The sequence below is a fragment of the Erpetoichthys calabaricus genome, chromosome 3, assembly GCF_900747795.2.
Source record: "Erpetoichthys calabaricus chromosome 3, fErpCal1.3, whole genome shotgun sequence".
In the NCBI taxonomy this organism is placed as follows: domain Eukaryota; kingdom Metazoa; phylum Chordata; class Cladistia; order Polypteriformes; family Polypteridae; genus Erpetoichthys; species Erpetoichthys calabaricus.
In genome coordinates, this window is record NC_041396.2 from 22,763,060 (window position 1) to 22,789,610 (window position 26,551).

Sequence of the window (26,551 nt, forward strand, 5' to 3'; positions counted from 1 at the left end):
CCTCCTGTCATCGTACGTGTCTGTCCTCCCAGATGACCGTTGCCATCGCTGCATCAGCCACACAAACATGTTCACCACCACGATCAGCTGATGCTGGTACCTCACTTTCATTTTCGATCTTCATCACCAGATCACTTGCATCAAAATCGGAGTCCGATTCAGTGATAAAACGATAAAAGTTTTGCTTTGAGCATTCACTTTAGTATCTCTCCACTTGCCATTTTAGAAGCTGTTTTGTTCTTCGCTACTAATGCACGCGCAGGGAATTGAGGTCAAATCAACAAAGCTAATTTTCCTTCTAACAAAAGCGTATCAAAAAGCGCTGTAATAAGAAGATCACTGATCTCTATCGATCGCCAGCGAGACTGAGGCTTTCAAAATAATAATAACAAAAACTCCGTTAACGTGTGATAAAATAATTGTCAGCATTAATTAATTAAAGTGTTAACGCCATAATAACGTGTTAACTTGCCCAGCCCCGATTTCATAACATGAAACACTTGGTACAAGACAACCCTCGACGTTTTGTGTGATAAGGGCACTGTTAACCAAAGGTATACCATTAGACGTTCAAAAATCTGACAGAAAGCTTAATGTTTACAAATTTTGAATGTGAGCCTTATATAAATGCTATTGCCAGATGTATAGACTTACTATGGCTACGGAAATTATACATTCATTCTTGCAGAAATATATTTCACTAGTCCCGGTAATAGTGATTAAAAAATATTTCCTATCTCTTATTCTCCATGCTCCTTCAGTGCCTTTCCTCTGTATTTGCATGTGTGTATGTCTCTTCATCGGAACTCCTTCTCCCGAGTGCGGTGCGTTCCAGTAATAAGACTGTCATTATTTTCGAGGCGCTCTTCTCAGCTCCTGTCATATTTTATATTTACTGTCTTTCAGCGTGTCTCCTTGTGCGTCTCACACTTACACTTGCTCTTTTGTTGCGTCACCAAAGCTAAACTGATCAATCAAATTGCTCTGAGGAACTGAACACACAGACCCTAGTGTTTAAAATCAGTTGCAAGATTTGACAGAGACAAACAGACAGAGGAGTCAAGTTAAATAAAATTGTTTAATAAAAAGAAATAGCTAGACAATTTGCCATTAAAATGTTTGTTTTATGTTTTCTAATATCTTGTTTCTGTGATTCTTCTGGTTATAAATATGTATCGCCTTGCTTCTCAAAACATAAGACTGTCATATTTATTAGGGATAAAAGTTTATGAGCAAAAAAGAAAGGAGATTACAGTTACTGTAAAAACTTTACCTGAAATGTAATTAAATTTAAGTTAGAATTCACAAAGTTCTTCTTAACATAATATCATATAGTAAACTATCCATTTATTTTCCAAATCTACGTGGAGAGCTCTCATGGAGAGACCAGCATGATTCACCATTTTGTTCAAGGAAAACGTTACGTTTTACACTATGTGATGCATTATTCACTTTAGATTTGATATGACAGGCACACATATTCTTGCATATTTATTAACCACCTCAAGTCATTGCGACTGTAAACATTATTCTTGTGAATAAGTATAAAAAAAAATAAAAAGCAGACATTGTCTTAAAAACACTGAAGAGATACACCAACACACAGACAAATAAGACACATTTTTGTAGCACGTAAAACTACAGATCGTTTTTATGATGATACCTCTGAACAACTTCATCAAATGACAACTTTTGCTTTATATTTTCCAGTGGTACAAGACAGTATTTTGCAGCCAGATCTCTGCTGGAGTTTATTGGTGTGTTGCAAGATGTCCAGTCACTTATTACCTGCCCTCCAAAATCTGTGGAACTACTCTGAAGACATGGTGGAAAGCCAGTAGACGCAGTCCTTTCAAAAGGGGTGCACTCCATCTCAACTCCTGACATTCCTGAAGACACTGAATTTGCAATGGAATGATCAATCACTTTAGTATGGATGCTGTCATTATTGTTTTGTTGATGTGTGGCATAAACGCTAAAATTTGCTGGGCCAATGCATTCACTCTTCTCTAATATCTGTGGTTGCTGAGATAAAGTGTCCATCACATCCTCACCACAACTGCTGCGGTTTTTAGTTTCTGTTAATACAGAATTTGGGTTGAGTAATTCAGAGTCAAACCCAACAAGATCTGCAGGACGCTTGTCTTTCGCAAGTAATTCAGTTGAGCCCGCTGAAATGCTTCTGATCTTTTCATTTTCCAAAATTAAATTTCCTGTTTTATGATCCTTTCTTGACCATATATCCCAAAGTGTTTTTTGCTTCAGACATAGATTTGGACTTAAAGAATAGTCTCTCTCGGCCTGTCCACTTTTATTAACACATGGGCTTTGTTCAAGTTCTGAGCTGTTTAACTCAGCCAGGTCTGTAGGTTTAGAAGGTTCAGCATTACGAATAGGTGAATCAAACACTACACCCTTTGGGACCCTTGACCTACCAGAAAAACGCTTTTGCTTTTCTGGGGTTTTCAGTTTATGAGGTTCTTTCATAAAGAGTTGAACAGATTCTGGAACTTCCATTTTCTTAATTTCGCCTACTTTCCATGATGAGGGCAAACTGAAATCCCGGGGCCGGACAATTGGAATAATGGATAGTGGTTTCATATAGGACACAAACTCCATAATTTCGTCAGAAGATGAGTGATCTGAGTAAGGCACCACATAAAGGCTGCCGTGGGCTTTATTTAGGGGGCGACTGGTGGGCACAATAGCCACAGTTGGATGTTGTTTATTCCACCTGGTTAGGGCCAGTGGGGTAATCTCATTCTGTTCTACCACTCGTATCCTTCCAGCCCCCAGTTCAGTGGTGAACACATCAGGGAGTTCCAAAATGCGCAAAGTTTCCATGCGTTCCCGAGTAACAACCACCCAAGTCTGAAACTCGACCGCCAGCTCCACAACCAGACATTCCTTACCAAGCTTGTAAAGTCCTAAAAAGAAAAGTAAATGTACATTTTATCATTATTTTGTCAAGGAAATAAGTCACATTTCTCATAAAAAGACTGAACACTTTAAAGCATGAAAGAATGGAGACTTTATTTATAACCTTCCTCTGACACTAGCTAGGGCAAAACATGTCTCTCTATTAAAATAAAAAAATATTGTGATGAGACGAGACTAATCCTGCGATAAGACGTGACTTTTTGGAAGGAAGTCCCGCGAGACGGAGACTTTTACCATGAGATTCTTTCAAGTTGCGCCATACTTACAACCTTTGGAAGCAAGTCACACAAGACGGAGACATTGGCAATGAGATTCTTTCAAGTCATGCCCTACTTAAAACTATTTTCAATCAAGACCACAGTCATCAGGTGCATTCTGGCACTTAACTTGGACAGACACCAATCCATTAAAGGGCTTAATTATGTAAACACACACACTTACGAAGAATTAGATTAGAATCACCCATTCATCTAAATATGGCAATGAGAAACGATGAAGTTAAACGAATTAACAGTTACATGGCAAATTCATTAAATGCATATCAATAGACTATGCTGAAGCAGTTGGTGGTGATTGTGCGGAAGATGAAAACATCAACTTACGATATCCCATAGAATATCTATAGGGTTGTCCACATCTAATTATGCAATTTTCATTACGCTATAACTTATTAAGTTTATTACATAGATAATTCACAGCACCTGTCCTGCACATAGAGATTTCACTTAAAATTCTTTTTGTTGCGTATAACGGTCAACACCGTCTGGTCTTCCAAGGGTCGAATTACTGTTGAAAGAAGGATGTATCATAATGTCATTGTGTAATTTATGTATGAATGTTGGACTATGCAATGTAACAAGTTTAGTTGTATTAAAAACTGGTTGAAGTATTCTAACATGTAAAATTTTAACAGGCGACAAGAAAGGTAATTTAGTACATATTCCGCAAATAACAGACAGAAAAGGAGATCTTGATATGCCATTCGTATTAAAACGTTTACAGTTTCCCATGAGAATAGCTTATGCTATGATAATTAACAAATCACAGGGACAAACATTTGAAAAAGTCGGTTTATTTATTAGAGAGAAAGAAACAATGTTCACTCATGGGCAGTTATACGTTGCGTTGTCACAATGTAAATCCAAACACGGAATCAAAATTCAATGCGATCTTGAAGAAAAGAAGTTTTAAAATAAAAGTGAAAATAATGCATATGTATCAATTCCCATGAAAATAACAATCTTACTAAATTGTATATCCGTTTAACCAAACCCGGGAGGTTGGCAAGTGAAGCGGACAGGGGGCAAAGCCCCGTCTTCCATAATTTTACAAATTTTGTGTCTCCAATGAGAACCAACAAACATGATTTGGCAAACACATATGCAGAATGGTGAATTAAGATAAGTAAAGGCTGCCACAAGTAGTTTTAGTGGTGTGAAGGGATGATTATACAAAATAACACCAAAACAAGTCACTGTTCTGAACCTACACAAAAGACTACTTAAGAATTCTGCTTAGCATGAACCATACTACATATGAAAAAGTTTGGGAACCCCTTCTTAATTCTTTGGATTTTTGTTTATCATTGGCTGAGCTTTCAAAGTAGCAACTTCCTTTTAATATATGACATGCCTTATGGAAACAGTAGTATTTCAGCAGTGACATTAAGTTTATTGGATTAACAGAAATTATGCAATATGCATCATAACAAAATTAGACAGGTGCAGAAATTTGGGCACCCCAACAGAGATATGACATCAATACTTAGTAGAGCCTCCTTTTGCCAATATAACAGCCTCTAGACCACAGGTGTCGAACTCTGGTCATGGAGGGCCGCAGTGGCTGCAGGTTTTCGTTTTATCCTCCTTCTTCATTTGTGACATGTTTTTGCTGCTAATTAACTTCTTTTGCCTTAGTTGTAATTAACTTCACTCAGATGCCTTAGTTGTCTCTTTTTCCTTAATTAGTGGCCAAACAATAATGAGACACAAAACAAGCCACCACATGACCAGCTCACCTGTGCCCAGCACATAATATCTGAAAATAACGAAAGGTGAAGGTCTCAGTAAGGTTGATCTCTCAGGTCACCAAAACATTTTGACGATGTTCTTAGAAAAAACAGAAAATCAACAATTTTAGAAATGTCTGCCATGGCAGAATGAGAGCAGCAACAAGCTGTGGAATTAAATAACGAGTTTAATTAACAGCAAGAATCAGCTTTTCATTGAGAGACTGGTTGGAGGGAAAATTGGTTGGAGTTTGAAATCCCAATTTAGCTTGTCTCCTATTGCCTTTGATGAGTGTCTGGATTCAGGATGGAGGTATTTTTGACCATTCTTCCATACAAAATATCTCCAGTTCAGTTAAATTTGATGGCTACCGAGCATAGACAGCCTGCTTCAAATCATCCCATAGATTTTCGATGATATTCAAGTCAGAGGACTGTGACGGCCATTCCAGAACATTGTACTTCTCCCTCTGCATGAATGCCTTTGTAGATTTCCAACTGTGTTTTGGGTCATTGTCTTGTTGGAATATCCAACTCCTGCGTAACTTCAACTTTGTGACAGATGCTTGAACATTATCCTGAAGAATTTGTTGATATTGGGTTGAATTCATCAAACCCTCAACTTTAACAAGGGCCCCAGGCCCTGAACTTGCCACACAGTCCCACAGCATGATGGAGCCTCCACCAAATTTGACAGTAGGTAGCAGGTGTTTTTCTTGGAATGCAGTGTTCTTCTTCCATCTTGCAAAAAACTTTTTGTTATGACCAAATAACTCAACTTTTGTCTCATCAGTCCAAAGCACTCTTCCAAAATGAATCTGGCTTGTCTAAATGAGCATTTGCATACAACAAGCGACTCTGTTTGTGGCGCGAGTGCAGAAAGGGCTTCTTTCTCATCATCCTGCCATACAGATGTTCTTTGTGCAAATTGCGCTGAATTGTAGAATGATGTACAGATACACCATCTGCAGCAAGATGTTCTTGCAGGTCTTTCGAGGTGATCTGTGGGTTGTCTGTAACTATTCTCACAATCCTGCTCATATGCCACTCCTGTATTTTTCTTGGCCTGCCAGACCTGCTGGGTTTAACAGGAACGGTCTGTGGTCTTCTATTTCCTGATTCCATTCCTTACAGTTGAAACTGACGGTTTAAACATCTGAGATAGCTTTTTGTAGCCTTCCCCTAAACCATGAGACTCAACAATCTTTGTTTTCAGATCTTTTGAGAGTTGCTTTGAGGATCCCATGCTGTCACTCTTCAGAGGAGAGTCAAAAGGAAGCACAACTTGCAATTGACCACCTTAAATACCTTTATATCTCATGATTGGACACACCTGTCTATGAAGTTCAAGGCTTAACGAGCTCATCCAACCAGTTTGGTGTTGTAAGTAATCAGCATTGAGCAGTTACATGCATTTAAATCAGCAAAATTACAGGGGTACCCAAATTTTTGCACAGCCAGTTTTTCACATTTGATTTAATTTCATACAACTAAATACTGCTTCACTAAAAATCTTTGTTCGGAAAACACCCCAGTACTCAGATATTCCTAGGAAATGAAAGACATACCACTGTAATTTTTTTTGTTGAAATTAGAGTAAATTAAAATGCAGGCTGACAGGGGTTCCCAAATGTTTTCATATGACTGTATATCTAATAACTTACTAGTCCTGGACAATGAGGAGTCATCTCTTTACTTCCCAGAAAAGTTTTGATTACAAGCACACTGTTGAAATAACATGTGCACTGGGGAAGTACTAGATCAGACCATAATTAGCAAGTTGCCTAATATTTAAAACCCATGATATGTCGCAAGCAGGGATGATCCTGACGAGAACTGTGTATGTGCTTTAAAAAGGTCTTATGAAACAGTCACACATCAATGAAATATGTCATTCCTTGAGCAGTTTGCAAAGGGTTGAATGAGAGTTGCAGGATTGTTAATATGAAATTTGATAGACATTATTAGTCATCAAGGGTTCTCTCCAAAATGAAAGTGTATTATGAACATAAAATGTTTTTTTTTTTTAAAACATGCAAAGAAGAGGAAAAGAAGGAACACAAAGTATCAAATAAAACAGGCAAAGTTCTGCTACTTTTTAAGGCCTATTTACAGTACACGTTACTGAACCTCTCTATTGGATTCCTCGCCCATTTGCTAACTTATCCAGCACTATCAAGAACTACCTTCTCACCTTCCTCTCCTACTAAATGTAGAACAATGAAGCCCCTTTGGTGTTAGATAGCTTCAAATCCACTCCCAGGGCCACCATAACCCCATCGCTAGTTAACTCTTTTGGGGTGGATGTCGTCTTTTGTCAACACAAGAGGTTGAGTGCAGATAAAGACTAAAATTGACATCCAGAGGTAGAGGGCAATAAAAGCTGTAAATGTTGATATGTTATGGGTTGACCTTCTTGATGTAGAATCCCCGAGTGTGTAAGTAGCACAGAGTGAACAACGTCTAGAATGGCATCGACATCAGGCGAGAGGGCAAAGCGAATGCACAAAGCAAAATGCTCTGTGACTTTTAGTTGTTTACAGTATTTAGTATTCTTGCTGAATCAAACTCTGATTTATCGAACTACGATTTTAATGCAATTGATCTGTAGATTGAAAACGAAAGTCAGGTACCTGCATCAGCTGATCGGTTCCCAGCTGACGCGCCTACGGCAGTGTTCACCTGGGAGAACTACAAAGACACTTATCGAACTCCAATTTTGATGCAAACGATCTGGAAATCGAAAATGAAAGGCAGGTACTTGCATCAGCTGATCACAGTGCTGAACACACTCGTGTAGCTGATGCGCCCACAGCAATGTTTGACCTGAGAGGACTACACAGACGTATACCTGTGGGAGGCAAACTGGCAACTGTACTTCATGAAATGACACTGCATGCTAGTGAACACTACGGATTACTAGCCATTCGACTACTTCAAGCTGTTTTATTCCAGTAAGTGCCTTTCGATTTATGAGTGATGAGACAAACTGGGATGTAATAAGTGAATTTACATGCTGTAGGGGCTCATGGAACATAAAACAGAGTGACAATTGTCATAAATAAGTATTTTATGTTGATTTATGTGTGAAACCATTGCTTTGTGTGCATTTCAAGAAATTGAGTTTTTTTGGAAAAATATTTATCCCTGGGATAAAAGGGAAAAAATAGCTCTTAAAGAGTTAAAGGGATAACTGGCTAAACATTAATCCAATGTCACATTATGTGACTTTTTGTTGTGGGGTATGTACGATTTGTTGATCACAGTCAAGGATCTTGTCACTGCACCATGTCAAATTACACAATAAAAAAAAAAAAAAAAACAAATCACATTCCATGTCACATTCACAGACTGAGCACCAATATTCAAGCACAGTGGTGTCCAACCCTTTTTCTGATAGCCAATAGCATGCTGCCTGATGAAGATAGTTGTATTATCGTAGTATTTCCCTCTACTTACCCTTTACCTGTTTTTCCTCAAGGGTCAGTGTACTCGTCAAGTTCATCATCGGGTTGGTCTACTGTTGCACTTTAAAATGAACACACACATACATAGCTATACGCATACACACAGACCCTAACCACAACAGTGCCCCATGAATGATACACACACAGCTGATTAACCGCTAGCACTTTAAACCACACAAGTGATTTAGGAATAACACAGCCACTCTCTCAGCACTTCAAGAGACTTACTTATTATTGGCATGAACAACATACAATGTTTTAATGATATCTCAGACCTAAATATTACTTTTGGTCTACAAGAATACATTTAAACATACAAAGGCTCAGCCTCCTTGACTATAGGCCATTTATCAGCCAAGAATACCTTACTTTACGTAGTGTTCCCTACTATTGAGTGGAGCTCTCACTCGCAGCCTTAATAAACCTCGCAGCACAGAAGTAATGGCAAATCTCCGGCTGCACCAGGTGCTCAAAGAAATCTAACTTATTACTTCAATCTCTTTATAGACATTAAGACAAAGCATAGAAAGTTAAAAGCAGCATGGTATTTATTACAGGAATAATAATAATAATACCACTGGAACAAAGAATAATAGAAAATAAGATGGATAGAAAAGGTATGGATATGCATAGTCTTTAGAAAAAGCTTACGAAAAAGTAAAGATGACAAGGATGAATGTCGCAGGCGGCTTGTGATCAAGCACACGTAGTTGCTCATGATGGTTTTCTGACGACCAGTGACGTCTTTGTCCGCTTGTCTTCCTCACTTACTCACTATATACAGTGAAAATCGTTTAACACGAAACTGAGGGGACTGAAATATTTTTTCATGTTAAAAGAATTTCGTGTTAAAGGATATTACAAAAAAAAACAAAAAACATGCAGTATATTCAACAAAATTAAGTTTATTAGAGTACATTTTATTTACATAGATATGTATATATGCATGTATTTAATAAAAATGGGAGCATTCTGAGATCTCGCTTGTTTGAACCAAAGTAAAGCCGTCTCTAAATCCTCGTGCTTGGCCGTTCTCATCCATTTTTGCTCTGGCTCAAACTTACTCCGTTCAAACATTTCCGTAATTTGCTCTCTTTTTTTTCTTTTAATTACTGCATTGTTGATAATGTAGAGATAGCAATATCAAAATCTTTACAGATTTCCGTTTTCGTCTTCTGTTTTTGATCAACAGCCTTAAGAAGCTCCATCTTCATTTTAAGCGAAATAGCAGTTTGCTTTCCCCCTGAGCTCTTTGCCATTGTGCTCGTAAAAAAAATTCTTCTAAAATAGAAAAAAAAACGCGAACCAAACTCACTGATTTTTACTCACACTGCGATGTACTCGTCACCGAATTCCAAAGCTAATTGATGAGATATGAGATGTTTTTGTGTGGCATTTGTAGGGGTGGAGGGTGAAAGTAGCTTAGATAAACAAAATTGGCTCGTGTCACAGGCTATTCCGAGGGTATTTCAAAGCCAAGTTAGCCTCCTTTCTACGAAACATGTGAAACCACCTCTCTTTCATTTCACACCCCTCTTAAATCTCGCCTGCGCGGCTGGTGTTTTCCGTATTTTGTTCATTCCCAGAAGGGAAATCTTTTCGTGTTAAGCGATTTTCGTTTCGTGTTAAGAGAAAAAAATGCATGAAAATACATAGTAGTTTGTCGGGACCGTTGTATTATTTCGTGTTAACCGATATTTCATCTTAAGTGTTTTCGCGTTAAACGTATTTCACTGTAGTTCCTCAGACGAGGCATATTTATTCTAAAATTCTACGGGGGGATGGTTTGCAAAATGTGATTGTTAGATATTCTGATTGACTGGCTGTCACTATGAAGAATTAATAAACTGTCCGTTTTCCCAAACAATAAAACTTTTTTTTTGATGTTCTCCGAGGTATCCGCAGATCTTCCTTTCCCTGCCTGTAAAATAATTAGATGTCCATCCTTTCTCAGGTTATAAAGTAATTGAGCCACCAGCATGTCTTCCTTTCTTTGTTGAAACAGCTGTTTTAAAAGTGAGATATAACTGGGAAGAAGGCATGCTTTGATTTGTCTTAATATAGTTCATCTGTTGCCCTGTCTTGAACAAAATATAACGGAAATATAAACCAAAATGTACAGATTTTGTACCCCACAACAATGGTGATTTACAAAGGGTTAACAGCTGCAGCAAGTTCAGCAGCAACCTCTGTCCCTTATTTATTTTTTCCATTCTGTTATGGCATGTAAAAGATGAGACTTCAGACAGACGTGCTTCTCTTTTATTTGTGAGGTTCAAAACACGTGTGTTCCTCCTGCATTGTACTTCTGGCTGAATGCTCACTAGTTTTCAACTCTTGTTCACACAGAGCTTGCATCTCCGACCAAAGAGAAAATCAAACATGTTTGATTTTGTCCTAGTCAGTTTCAGACTAGTTGGTCTCAGTCGTTAGGTATGTCACATTAGGTGATCGGTTTCATCGGAAAGCGCTTCTTACTGGAGAAGATTAGATAAATGAAGGCTACAACTGAAAACCTTTACTGCATCCTTGAGCCAGACCAGCCCTTTAGCCAGCAGTGTCAAACTTAGTTTTCAAAGGGTAACTACTGTGCCAGGAGATTTTTGTTACCAACATTGTAACAAGAAACAAATTACTGCTGCTAATGGAATACCCCCCCCCCCCCCCCCCTTAATTTTAGTTTATTTGGTTCTTAATCAATTTTGAGATAGGAATCTTCATTCACTCTTAGACAAATGCATTCCAGGACTTTTCATTCTTTATTTTTTCCTTAATCAGCTGCCGTTTACTAATGAGATGCAAATAAAACAAGCAAACAACAGCTAACCAGCTAATTAAAACATATGAAAATATTCCGAAGAAAGAACATTTGAAAAATGAATAGCACAAAATAGTACTAATTTGCTCCAGCCCACAAAACAATTTAATTATAATCTTAAAAGAAGCACATTAACAGTATAAGATATGTCTGATGAGGCAGATTAAGAGTACTAACACGCTGTATAATTAAGAAACATAATTCATTAAAAGTTACCTCACAAATCCACACAAGCAGGACATACTCTGAAGACTTAAACAGAATGATAATAAAAAACACATGAAACATCTCTGCTGTAGCAAAACTATACTAAAATAAAATTTCATTATAACCGCAATGTATGTAAATAAAAGGTAAGTGCCTTATACCGTTAATCCTACAAGCTAGCTTTAAATATACACTTACAATTCAATGCAAATAGGTTGGTAAATTAGACAGTTTTTGTTTCCAGTACAGATGTACCCCGCACTTTCATCTTCATACTCAGGGCTGAATATGCAAAACACTGTCTACAATACCTACGACGTAATAGAATAACCACAGTGGAGCAACTGACCATTCTCTTTCTTTTAATTTATTCAAAGCTCTTCTTTTTCCATAATAATTTTTGTCCACAGTGTTAACTGCTCACAAGTAAGACAGCTAAAAATGTCTCTCATATCCAACTGTTCAAAAAAGCCCACTATTTTACACCAATCCTAAATAATATCTGCTTGGCAGGATTTGTTGGGCTGCTTACTTAAGGACTGGTGTCCCTTTCATAGCTGAGGTGCGGCTACACAATCGGCTCTCCTTTGGCATATAATGCCGCATATGCTTGAAAGGATTTAAGAATGTCCAGGGCTTTTTTTCCTATTAGATAATGCAGACATGCTTTGAATGAACTGTTGGAGGATTCGTTCTTTGATATAACTGCAAACAATCTGGAGCATCTGCAGCTTAGGAAATATGTGCAGGAATCTCACTAAACAGCCAGATCAAAATGAATGCAGTATTTGGGTGCTGTGAATGTATAGGACTTCAACAGTACACTACAACTACTAACATAATGTTACTTTTTTTTTTTTTTTAAAAAAAAAAAGGAGAAAACTGATAATACCTGAAATCATACTTTTGAAGATTTTACTGTGCTGTACTGTACTTGACTTTGTGTCAAATGAGTGGTTGCTCATGGAGTCCCAAATGAGGCACATTACCTGCATTGTGAGGGAGCGTCAGTTACAGCACTATGGCCATATGGCATGTTTCCCCAAGGGTGATCCAGCTTGTAAGATCCTCATTGTTGGGGACCGAGTGGCTGGACCAGAACAAGGGGTCGCCCACATAACACCTGGCTGTGGCAGATAAAGGGTCATTTCCGGAGGGTGGGACTGGACTGCGTGTCTGCCTGGGGGGGTTGCAAACCGGGATCCCAAGTTGTTTTGTCGTGTAGTGGGTGCGGCAACACACTGTACCAGTGCATACTCCTCAACTTGACTTGTACTATACTTGCAAAAGTGATCTCTATTTTGACAAAATCCAACATTATGCATCAGTATGTCAGTATGTTGTGGCTTTTCAATAAGCCATATAAAGAGATGACCCAGGCTCAAAGATCTTTCAAATGGTGTGTTTAGCTGAGAAATTGTCAGCCAATCCTCAAAAAACAGAGGGGAAAAATGTTGAGATAAACTGCAAGCGTGACAGTGATCCAAAAGTAACCTATGTCAAAGAAATGAATATGACTTTAAACAATAGTCTCTTTATTGAACATACATAAAACTCACCAATAATAATATCGTGTTCTGGGTGCATGCGTATTATATCTTTAATCTGCTTTGTAGCTTCCTGGCGGGATGGAATGGCACAAGATGAACTGAGGTTGGTATTGTCCAAGTAGAGCACATCAATCTGAGTAGAACTGCTAAGGCGGGGCTCTTGCAGCATTGTGGGAGTATAACGGAAATCACCTTGAAAAGATAAACATATTTAAATATTTAATCAAAAACTGAAAAAGTATGTTAAAGATTACTTCATGTTCAGGGATTATATACCTGCCCATAATATTCATTAGTTTATCTTTCAAAGTGGTAAAGCCAAATTCCTAAATATCTGTTGGCTGTAAAGAAAACTAATTTTACAAAACTTTATACTAAAGAAGAAAATGTAACCTAACAATCGTTTTTCTAGAATTCTATTAGTATCACGATGCAAGAAAAAAAATTAAAAAACAATCCAAAAATAAAACTAATTAAAATCAAAGTCTTAACCTTGACAAATTTCCTGAAATATTTTATTTCAGTTCTAATATTATAGAAAGCAGACAACCATCATCAACGTTTCTGACAGAGTTAATACAAGAAAAAAAAGTGATGAGGATAATATTGAAGGAAAGAGGGGGGGGGGGGGGGGGGGAACAAACTTTGTTAAATTGAACTACGCGTTTCTTAAAAATGACTGATATACTTTGACCACACAAAAGGGCATCCCAGAGCCCTAACACCAGACACAATGCAACCAAGCACAGTCCCAGGTTCAAATAAATTATATTTATTTAATAACAGTACCTTGACAGGTGGACAATGGTCAAAATAGAGTATCAGGAAGGTATGCCAGAAAGAAGCCTTTTCTGTTAGTTATCCACAAATGTAAGTGCCTGGAGTTTGTAAAACGTTACTACGTTCTATGGTCTGATGAAACAAAAATTGAACGTTTTGCCAATAAACACGCAAAGTGAGTTTGTTGTAAAAAGAAGGATGGCTATAATGAAAAGAACCTTGTCCCAGCTGTGAAATATGGTGGAGGTTCTATGATGTTATGGGGTTTTTTTTCTTCCAAAGGCCCTAGAAACATTGTTAGAGTACATAGCATCATGGATTCCATGAAATATCAGGAGATTTTAAATCAAAACCTGGCTGCCTCCACCAGGAAGCTAATACTGGGTTGTCATTGGATCTTCCAGCAGGATAATGATCTGAAACACATGTCCAAATCAACCCAGCAATGGTTAACTGACCCCAAAATCAAAGTTCTGCCATGGCCATCACAGTCTCCTAACCTGAACCCTATTGAAAACCTGTGGAGTGAGCTGAAGAGGAGAGGACACAGGAGAGGGACGAGGACCCTGGATGATTTGGAGAGATAATGGAAAGAAGAATGGTGGTCTCAGATGCCATGCTGTGTATTCTCAAACCTTAGAAAAGGTTACAAGAGAAGACTCTGTGCTGTTATATTGTACAAAGGGAGGTTGTACAAAGGATTAAATGCAGGGGTGCCAACAATTGTGGCATACATATGTGTCTTTGTTAAAAATATTGATTTCTTGATGAGGGCTTTGTTTTTTCTTTGAATGAACTTGTTTCACTTAAAAGTCAGATGTTTCTCATTTTTTCAGTTCAAGATGACGGTTCTTCAGCAAACAGGGATTTTTTCTAACCCTTCTTACTGATTTTTACAAGGGATGCCAAAAATAGTGGAGGGCACTGTATGTTGGTTTTCTTTTCATTGCAACATTTGTTTCAATTAGCACATACATGTATCTATTTTCTTTTTCACATGGCAGAAATATCAACATAATATCATATAATGCTGTTACAAAGTGTAATGCATTTAAAGTTAAAATTAAAAAATGGTTTAATTGACCCTGTAAAAATAATTCCGTAAGTTTCAACTTGTAGTGTATGCCAAAAATTGTCTTCTAAAAAGTCAAGATGAGCAATACATTTTTTCTAAAGGAAGTAAAGGAGTACAATTTCCATTTCGTAAAAATAAAGTGCCAAAAAAGATCAAAACTGTAAGCATTAAATGGAGAAGCTAGGTTACGATAAGTTAAATGATTTTGTTTAGACGTAGCATAATTGCGTGGCTAGCTATGTGTTGTAATATAAGATACGGTAAATGTGAGATCTCATTAGTGAAGTCACTGTATTCTTTGGGTATGATGAGCTCTGTTGGCTCTGTGAAAACCCCTTTTTATAATTATGTCCAAAAAGTTATACTCTGGCATCACTGAAGAGAAAGACACTTTTCCCGGCAATTCTGGGTGACTGAATGTGTGAAATGTGTTTTGTCTAACTACTCTGCTGACAGCTCATTCTTAAGGAGAATACATAAAAAGATTGAAAGATGCAAGGTGTGGGCAGCAGCTACAGCTCTCTTAAGATGACTGTTTGCCACTTGGGGCTTCCCCAAGAAAGCAGAGTGTATAAAGAGGAAGAAATGCCAGATCTCTTGTCACAGCAAGCCATAGCTGAATGATTCATTTTATAGTCCCACATTTCAAACATCCAGAGCCCAATTCAAAAACTGAAAATAAGGAAACTCCACATCCGGCTTTCAGGTCTCTGAAGCAACAGTTAATTTTTTTCCTCCATTTAGGGTTGTTTCCTTTTTTACATAACTTCGTGGCTACCTTGGAGAAAGAACTACAGTACATAAACTCTTGAAACCAGTCAGCAGTCAAACCTTTTTTGTCAAGGGATCGAGCATCTCCTGAATGCAGACGAATACGCATAGGACAAAAAAAGTGTGAGAAGACGGTGTATCAGTTCAAAACAAGTGGTTGCATCTGCAAGAAGGTGCATTTTACTGTTGCTACACTTTTGCCTTACATGAACAATTTATAAAGGCAAATGAATGTTTAGACTTTTTGAACATTACCTTAACTTGGTGTTACCAGATTCATATATGCAATGCGTGAATATACATATTTTCTTTGATCCAGTTATACAAAAAAGGTGCATATTTTTCCACAATCCTTATTAAATATATAAAAATTATTATTTTTTAAGAATTACATAGTAAACTTTAAACTATAAAAATATTACATTTTAAGATTCTTTCATCGATGTTTTCCTTTACTTATTTGGCTGATGCCACTATCCAAGGCAACTTTGAGATAACAGTTACATTTGTTTTGCTTTTTCAAATGGGAACACTGGTGGAGTGACCTGCTCATGGTCATACAGTATCAGTAGTGGGATTTGAACCCAAAACATAAGGGTTTCAAGTCCAAAGCCTTAACCACTACGACACGTTACCTGCCTGTTTAAATACTTCCCCAAACTTAATTCCAGGAATGACAAACTGCTCAACAACTATGGTTAGGAATATTGAAATCCTCAATATAACAAGATGAATTAAAAAGTATGTATTACAAGAAAGTCTAGATTCATATTAAAAAGACTACACAGCTGTTTTTATCTAATAAGTGAAAGGGAACATTACACTAGAATCTATGCTTGAGAGGATTTGTAAAAGAATCTGAAATCAAGACACTTATTACAGAATCTGCAGTAGAAAACAGAGTTAATGCTGTTCACATTTCATAAATAATAGTTATTGCATATAAAACATTAATTATCAGTAACAGCGGACTGTACGATAACGTGCAGTGAATACACTTGACTGGTTCCTGAGCAGCTCTTCTTTTCTCCACCCTAGCAGCCCGCTTCTTCTCTTCTTTCATCGACATCTTTGTGCATTAAAACTGATTAAGTCAGTGTTTGTGTTACAATTACTTAGTATGTTTTCTTAAATTTTTCACTTAAGCTGGCGTTCAAGTCTTCAATCAGCCTCAAGAATGATTTATGATATGAAGAGATAGAGGAAGTGACGGCAAAAGTGGCAGGGAATGAGAACGGCGCCCGTATGCATGTCCCGCACGGTTGCCCTGCTGGCCGCTGCCGAGAGTTTATTCTACAATAAAATAAAATAAAAATAAAAAGAGTAATAACCTTGGAGGTCAGTTATCACCTTGAAAGCGGATAGTAGAGGTCACGTAGTATATGTGTGCCAAATTTCAAGTCAATGGTTCAAACGGTTTGCGAGCTACAGGTGATTTAAAATCCTGGACAGACAAACGAACAGCCACGGTAGCGTGTTATATATAAAGATAACATATTAACCCTTTTGGCCCTGACATACTATTACTAGTACATATATATGCAGCCGTTTTTGTAAGCACAGGTATGTTTGCAGCCGTTGGAACCAGGCGTGATACTTATTAACACAGACTGGAGAGACTGGCATACAGTCTGCAAAACACGGAAGTGAAACAAGTAGTATTGAAGTATTTAGCAGTTATTGTATAATAATAGTGATTATTTTTTTGTTTTTTCATTTCTGAGCTTCCTAGTCACCCCAAAGGTAGAATATCTCACAAAATAAAATTTCCCATAAAAACAGAAAATCCAGGGCCAAAAGGGTTACATTTCAAGTCTACTTGGTTCAGTTATAAAGAAATGTGTTTACATTAAATAGTACATTTTAAAAATATGTATTGTCATTACTTGGAGATAAATATTGAACATAACTGTCGAAATTTAGTAATTAAAATCTGTGGTTTGTTTTGATAGACTTCACATTAAAGTTAAAAGTATTTAACCTTATAAATTATATCCAATTATATTTGATGCACTTGTCAGTTAGGCGGCAATTAAATAATATGTGCAGTTAATAAAAATAATGATAACTGTAATTGGCAGCAAGTCACAAACCTGTAAATAGAATAGTGCCAAAGTATCCTTCAAAAAGAAACATGACAGATCCAGGGCAGTGATTGGCATCAATCAAAGTCACGGTAACAGTTTCTTTGCCCACTTCATCAAGGGGTAGCATATGAGCCCTGCCCTCTTCTAAAGGGTAGATCCACTTCTCTTTTACCTTAATCAATAAAAACAGTATTTCTTTACTATGATTGCTACTTTTAACATGTAAATATAGACAGTGGCTTCTTAAAGACAGGGAATTTTGGATTTTTGCAATTCTCAGATGATTTTTTATGTACAGAGCAAATCTTCAATAACAGAGTATGGCCAGTGTGCTTTTACAGCTTTTCATCAGGAACAAGAACATTTTTTTCTTTTCTGTACATTAACTAATACAGAATTTAAATTATGTCATAACTATAAGTGAACCTGCTTGTTTGACCAGGCACAGACTGTAAGAAGGATTAATTCCAAGCCATTGAGTTATTGAAAAGCCCTAAAATAGAACCAATATTCAGTAGCTGTAATAAAAAGGTACTAATAGTAGATAATGTGATAATTCTACCATCACGAACACCGAGTATAGACGAAAATCCACTGGCAATCTGCATTGTCCCTTATATACTACAAAATAATTACGTGAAAATTATATGATTTTAATGATGAATATTTATTGGGCATATCTTGATAATTCTAAATTAAGCCAAAAGTGTACACACACTTGTATTATACATCTTGAAATTATTTCATCAATAACCCTTTTGGTTATAGCCACAGCTTCAAAGGCAGAACAATCAAGGTCTGTTACTCTACACGGTTCACACATATAATAATAATACATTACATTTACATATCACTTGGTCAGACTCTGTACTACAAAGGATTTTATCTAGAAATCTGTTGCTTACCTGCAACTTCTGATGAAGCAGCTTTGCAGTCAAGAGAGAGCAATAGATTGGCCTGTTGCTCCAAGTAGAAGTCAGGCCAACTGTGTGGTCTGAGTGCATATGAGAAAGGAAAAATAAGCGTACTTGACTGCATTTCCGAACCTGCCAAAAATCCACTGCTATAGGGGTCCGGGGTATAACCACACCATTCATATTCTGTAAAATCGAGGACCAGAAGAAAATGGGACAAGATGATTAACTCATGTATTGTAGGCAGTTTTAGTCTGATGGTCAGTATTACTTCTGTATCAACCAAAATAAAACAAAAAAGGTAAATATTTTATGATGTTTTTATGTGAATTTGTTAGTCATACTGAAACATTTTCTCATATGTCCAGTATTTAGAGTTTCAAAATCTTCTGTGACTTCAGTACAATACATCCGCTGTCTTAATTTATTTATCAGTTCAACAATTTATCATTTTGGCCTGTAGAAGAGGTACATTCAATAATTCAGGGATTTTCTAAAAATGCCTTCAGTATATGAATAGAAACAGACTTCACACAGTATGCATGACATGCTTTCATCACATTGCAGGTGAACTGTAATACAAGTGGATTAAAATTCGCAGTACATTGTAGATATACAGGACATGGTAGAATATACAAGACACATGGGCAACCTCAGACCATGTGCAGTAGTCCAGTCTGAGAAGTGCAGCTTATGATAACATGTAAACACGTTGGGATGACAAATCAGTTTCTATCAGGATAATAAGAGTAAGAGACAAACTGACAATCATAAAGATCAAAGTTGTTATCTGGAATTGAACGTTGCAGGATGATGATGCTGGTTTACAGTAGATCTGATATGGTAATGTAAAAAAAAAAAAGAGAAAAAAAAACGCAATTATTTGTTGATTTTGGCCTTTCACAGAGCAGGGGTCTCCAACTGGAGTCCTGGGGCCTCATGTATAAACGGTGCGTACGCACAAAAATGTTGCATAAGCCCGTTTCCATGCTCAAATCGTGATGTATAAAACCTAAACTTGGCGTAAAGCCATGCACATTTTCACGGTAGCTAAATGCTTGGCATACGCAAGTTCTCTGCTCGGTTTTGCAAACTGGCAGCACTCAGCATCAAAGCAGTGCTACTGTTCCAGTGTGGTTTCCCTTTCTTTTTTAGATCCACATCCCTGACGCGGCTTTATCAAATACACTGAAATTAACCGCATATTGTTTAATAGTTTAATGCATCTGATTGTAATTAACCTGTAACAATATAATGGTCCACAGAATGGTCAAACTATTCTAAATACCATAGCTGCTTTAGCGTTGTTACTCTCACTGCACCTTCTTCTTCTTCATTCAGCTGCTCCCGTTAGGGGTTCCCACAGCGGATCACCTTTTTCCATATTACTCTCACTGCATCACTCAGAGTATTTATATCACTGCATCTGAGTGGGGAATCACAGATCTACAGCAGCTGATTGGAAAGAGATTATCGGTATACAGCATCGAGCACACGCTGCCTCAGCCATGCTGTCTATTGAACTGCTCGCATACAGCTAACACTTCAGAGCCTTTCCTCACGGTTCAGAAACAGTTTCATCCCAAGAACTATAAATGCACTCAATCAGTCCATCAAGTGCTCCCTGTAGAACTGTTTGTACTTATAAGTACAATCACCTCACTGTAAACTTGCGATACAGTTATAATATTGCACAATCTGAGCCACTTTATAAAGCGCGTATTTACATATTATGATGATATAATTTTTAAGATGAAATGCAGCAAAATATGTTTATTATATTATACAGATAAAATTTTAACTTCATTTAAATAATCTATATTGTCAATAATTAAACATGTAAGGACACGGTGCTGCCTCGCGCTGTATTCTTTCTGGGGCTGGCACGAGATGGATAGAATAATTAAACATGTACTACGAAGATATTTCAATGTTCCTTAAAAGTTTTGAAGAATCTGCGTTCTCAGCTTACAGATGGCATAACATCTATTACAGAGCTGATTGTGTGGTGTTTGGGCATTTGGAGAAAGAAATGTAAGGACAGGAATTGGAGGTTAGTACGGTTAGATTGATAGATAAAGACAGATAGACAGACAGATACTTAATCCCCAAGGGGAAATTCACAATTTGAAAGAGACAGTACTGCTGAGATAAATTATTTCATTGAAGGTCACGCACGGTGCAGCAAGCATCTTGCGTGTGACATAAACAATCACTGCACCACCGTGTTCCCATGTTTAATAACACGCTTTAACTCCTATCATTATGAAAATGATATCACATATACATCTCAGTATTTTAATTATTCAGAGAGCTGTAATATCACGAATGTCATGAATTCTATGTCCTGTCGGAGGAAGAGAAAGCTCATTTAAGAAGCACGTAGTGATTCACACACACAGAGCACATAGACGATCAAATACAAAGCAAAACATTTAATATGCTACTTTAGTTACGATGGGAATTGAGAATCTAGTAAATTAAGCGATTTTATGATAAAGTTTATGATGTTCTACTTTATTGACAAAATAAACTACACGATTAAAGTGGAAATTTCGAGATTAAAGTTGACATTCCGTGCTTTTTTCCCCACTGAGTGCCTATATTTTGTCTTTTCTTTGTACCTTAATAAGCTTCCATATGACTCTCAGATGGTGGGCTACAACTCCCCTTTTCACAGCGACTCTGATATCTGACAAGTTCTTTTTAATTTCGGGCACTGTGCGACTTTGTGAACTTGAGCTTTCGAGCTTCTCCGACACTCTATGTCACTTGATCAATTTCCTTTTGTTGTTCATACCACTGTTTAAACCAACAAATAGTATGTTTTTCCTTGCCTCCACTTGGTATTCGCTGAAATTCTTTTATTTCCCCTGTGCTTTTGCCATTGCCTTTTCACAGAACGGTGAGCTTAAGGGCTATTTATATTGATTTGCATATTCAAAGAGGCGTAATTCTGGGAGGAGTTGGGGTGGGGCAGCAGGTGCGTGCACGTGCGTTACTTTTCAAGCTGACAGGGATTTATGGAGCGGTAGAACGTGGAAGTTGGCGAACGCAGATTTATGCATCTGGATTTTTTTGTGTGTACGCACATTTCCGCTTTTGTCCTTATGCCATGTTTTAGTGTGAATTCTACGCACGCCGTTATACATGAGGCCCCTGGAGAGCTACTGTGGCAAGTTTTCATTCTAACTCTTTTCTTAATTAGTGACGAGTTTTTGCTGCTAATTAACTATTTCCCTTTATTTTAATTGACTTTTCTTCAAACTCTGACCACTGAATTGATTCTTTTTTCCTTAAACGGCACTTAAACATAAATTTTATGTGAAGTGAGCCAACAGATGACTAACTAAGTTGGGGCCTCAAACTCCAACCAACTTCACTTCATTAAGTTTCTTAATTTGAAGCCAATTCTTGTTGCTAATTAAACCTGTTATTTAATTCTGTGGTGCTAATTCTGCCATGGCAGACATTTCCAAAACTGTTGATTTTCTTTTTTAAGAGCACTGTCAAAATGTTTTGTGGACCTGAGCAGATCAACATTACTGAGGCCTTTGCCTTTCTTTATTTTCAGTTACTGTGTGATGGACGCAGGTTGTTGTTTATGTGTTGGTTCATTTTGTGTCTTAATATTGTTTGGTACCTAATTAAAAAAAAAAAAATAATTAAGGGGTATGAGTCTTAAGTTGTACATCAATTAAAATTTAGACAAAGAGTTAGTTTACAGCAAAATCTGGTCATTAATTAAGGGTTAGAATGAAAACCAGCAGCCACAGTAGCTCTCCAGGACTGGAGTTGGAGACCCCTGATCTAGAGCAGGGTTCACCAACTCCGGTCCCAGAGGGCCACAGTGGCTGCAAGTTTTCAATCTGACCCTTTTTTAATCAGTGCTGTGTTTGTGCTGCCAATTAACTTCTTGTGAATTCATTTTAATTGACTTCTCTTTTAAGATTTGCTCCCCTGAATTTCTTCATCATTCCTCTGAATTGCTTCATTTCTTTCCTTAAATGGCACCCAAATGTGACGGAAGTGAGCCATTAGAAGACCACCTAAGTCAGGACCTCAAACTCCAACCAATTTCATTTCAACCAGTTGCTTAAATAGGTGCAGATTCTTGTCGTTAATTAAACTTGTTCTTTAATTCTGTGGGGTTGTTGCTGCTCTCATGGTGCAATAACAGACATTTCCAAAATTGTTGATTTTCTCTTTTCTAAGAGCTCTGTTAAAATGTTTTGTGAACCTGAGCAGATCGACATTCCTGAGACCTTAACCTTTCTTTATTTTCAGATATTGTATGATGGACACCAGTTGTTTTGGCTCATTTTGTATTTCATTATCGTTTGGCTGCTAATTAAGGAAAAAAAAACCAATTAAGCGGTCTAAGTCTTCAAGAGCAAGTCAAATAAAAGTAGTTCAAAAGAAGTTAATTAGCAGCAAAAACAGGTCACTCATTAAGAAAAAGGTTAGAATGAAAACCTGCAGCCACGGTGGTCTTCCAGGACTGGAGTTGGTGACCCCTAATCTAGAGGGAATCTTTTGAAATGTGTGATGTCCAGGGTGGGAGGAACCTGCGGTGGCCCTGTTCACTGAAATCTATTTCAATATCTATGTTAATATTCATCTTAAAGACTTTTCTCCAAAACTGAAATAAAATTAGTGTCATTTATAACATGTTTTGACACTTGTCAGACAGTGGTTATCACAGAATACAGATTATTAGGTTCAAATCTAATTCTAGTTTCTGCCTGTAGGAGGTCGACACGTTCTCAAAATGACTCCAAGATTCCAAATACTTGCTTATTAGGCTGACTGGTGACTCGAAACCTGCTGATGTCTGTGGGGGTGCATCCACAAGCATATCCTCTCCTCTGATGAAACTAGCAACCGTCCAGGAATGGTCTTATACTAAATGCTGCACTCCTTTTGTTAATTTTTCTAATTTTAGTAACAAGGTTCAGAGTTCCAGCTAAGTATGAAACCGGATCAGTGGCTGGCATTAGCTTAGAGAGTTCTGCAAAGTTGTCATCTTAGCATTACAAAATTTGAATCAAATCTTTTGAGTATATACTGCATTTCAGTATAACATTTACCAAGTAAAGGCAGAGATTAAATTGTAAATGGAATGAGCTTTAAGGTATTGTCTGTTATCTGAATGATTACTTTTGCATTTGTTTTGCATGTAAATGAAACTGTTATTGCATATTGTGTCAAGTTATTTTTTAACCTGCTTAATATAGACTAGGGCCGCGGGTTGTCTTAAGCCTGTCCTGTCCAGACAGAAAACAATCCAGTCCTTTGCTGGAAGAACACACCACTTGGGCCAATTCAGCAACGTCAATCCACCTAACATGCACACCTTTGGACTATGTCCTATGAGAGATTTATGTGCAGTAAATTAATTCAACTTTAATATTATTAAAGAATACATGCATAAATACATACATACAATACCATAATTGTTTATCAAGTAACATTTTTAACTTGTTTCGGATAACAAAGGGTGCCCATCATTTGTGAATATCCTCCATGTCGTGTGAAAACATGACATTCTTTCAATGATGTTAATGCATATGAAAGTTGGAAATGACTTTTCATCTGAGTAAATTAAAATATATTTTAATACAACTGTAGCCTGGGCTAGTTAGTTAACTAGCTTGACAACATAATTTACTTTTACAAGTGACAAGAAATTTCTTTACAATAAATAAATCAGTGGTCCTTTTTTTTTTTTGAAACAATTTATTATTAGATGTTTAAAATACAAAACAATACTTAAGAGATTAATTCTTTCAGAAAAGGGTGAGTATTTTTAAAATGCGGGGGAAACTGTCTTAAGTACATGGCAACCCTGCTGTTAAGCAGTATATTGACTAGCAAAACATAATTTTGCAAAAATTACCCTGAACGTGTAACTAAATATAATCAACTTCTCTTTATAACCGTACTACTCTTTTTCAGTTTTGGTTACTTTTTTATCATTGCACTGCATACTTTGTTTCTTCTAACAACTATTTTATGAAACGTAAACTTTCTGTGTGTGGCGTCAGCGCGTTCTCTTCTAGTGTCCCGGGGGGTTGTGGTGGGGTGTTCTCTGCTGGTAATCCGTTTTCGTCCCACACCCTAAAGACGTGTACTGTACTAGGCTAACTGGCGAATCGAAACTGTAAATGTGCGTGTGTGAGGTCGTAGCCAGGCGACGGAATGAATGGTAAATAGCTGCGGGGTACTTCTGCACAGACGATCACAGAGTACGGATATGCACACTAGCAGGCTGTGACCCTGACTTGAAAGGGCGGGTTTGGAAAATGGATGGATGGATATAATAAAACTCTAATATTGACAAGGAAAACTAACCAGCAGCCACAGTTAATCTTACCTGCACAGCAATTCAAGGTGACTTGCTTCAACGTCGATTTTATACGAGCAAAATAGTATTTAAAAGTAACTTAAGGACATATATAGTATAAAGCTAACAAAACCTAAACCTGGATGGAAAGATAGTCCATCACCCCCACACTGAGGAACTTTCGAGATGCCAATCGCTCTACCTCTTCGTCCTGTGGAAGGAAACCACTGTCCCCGGGATTGACACTTGCGATTAAAGGACACCCCAAAAGAGATCTGAGTCAGGGCTCGAAAACCCTAAAACGCAAAAGTTGCTTTACAATGTCTCTAGGATTTATGTTAATTATTTCAAACTATAGGGTTAAATATCTTAAAAAATTCCCTACCTTTTTTACTTCTCGTACATCAACTGGAATGCTACAAACAAATCCACCGAAAAGCTAGCCTCTTCGATTCTTGTAAAGCACGCGCCGTTTTCCTACTTCCTAGAGGACGTCCCACCACATTTGAGTGACATTTCCACCTACCATTCAGAATAAGGGTTCCAGCCAATCAACGTGTGCATAGTGTCACAAGTGAAGATAAATTAAAGGAGCCTTGCAGCACAGTGTTCTCATTCTAGCCTGTTTTCACCGCCTTCGTACCGAGTAAATTGTTTTTAAATTGTTGTTTTGCTTTGCAAAAGTACACTGTTAAAAAAAATAAACTAAGGATTTATTAATTAATCGTTTGCGATGTTTTTGATCCCCACAGGCTATAATATTGTCTTGTTGATTCGGCTGAGTAATTTGTACGTCTTCCCAGTGCTGGTGTCGGTTTTTAACAGGTTTCTTGCAACATCTGGAACATATGACAGTTATTTTTTTTTTTTCAAAACTTAAGTAGTTCGTTCTTCCTTGCTTCTTTTGCTATTAGACAAGCTAGCGGGTTCTGTGATGAGAAGATTTAGAAAATAGGTAGGTGAGTTGATGGGTAGTATCCTTTCCAACAAGACATCTTTAAGTTTTAAAATTCGCATTGTAGAAATTCAGTTCAGTTTATTTTTCTGTAGCTACTGAGTGCAGTCGCAGAGTGCTATTACAATTTCTGAAGTAAAATATAGAATTAAAACATTACTAAATACAGAATTAGTACACGTAAAGAGACATTTGTTAAAGCACACTGAAAACAAAGTGGAAACTGATTAACATAAATGTATCTGCCCTAGATTAATTATTGGAACTATCTGCTTAGTTGACATAGGGGCACATGGCAGGAACAATACGCGGACTGGGCACCAGAAAGAAATATATGCATGTAATAGTCAGATTTAAATGGTAAGGGATGGTTATTCATTCTCCCTGTGTCTGCGTGGGTTTCCTCCGGGCACTCCGGTTTCCTCCTACAGTCCAAAGACATGCAGGTTAGGTGGATTATCGATTCTAAATTGGCCCTAGTGTGTGCTTGGTGTGTGGGTGTGTTTGTGTGTGACCTGTGGTGGGTAGGCACCCTGCCCGGGATTGGTTCCTGCCTTGTGCCCTGTGTTGGCTGGGACACCCGCCACCCTGTGTTCGGATTCAGCGGGTTGGAAAATGGATTGATGGATGGGA

General features: G+C 37.4%; 2 protein-coding genes across 3 annotated transcripts in view; both read right to left on the reverse strand.

Annotated features, from left to right (window-relative positions):
- LOC114647822 (uncharacterized) overlaps positions 1 to 26,551 on the reverse strand; it is a 1,111,123-nt gene that overhangs the window by 309,002 nt on the left and 775,570 nt on the right. The gene's annotated exons all lie outside the window — the stretch shown is intronic.
- On the reverse strand, positions 917 to 25,539 carry dclre1b (DNA cross-link repair 1B). The gene is made up of 5 exons (XM_028796475.2): positions 25,349 to 25,539; positions 18,609 to 18,803; positions 17,710 to 17,875; positions 13,000 to 13,182; positions 917 to 2,927 (listed from the first exon to the last, which is right to left on the reverse strand). The coding sequence occupies exons 2-5, from the start codon at positions 18,798 to 18,800 to the stop codon at positions 1,639 to 1,641; spliced, it is 1,830 nt and encodes a 609-aa protein (XP_028652308.1). The 5' UTR covers positions 18,801 to 18,803; positions 25,349 to 25,539; the 3' UTR covers positions 917 to 1,638.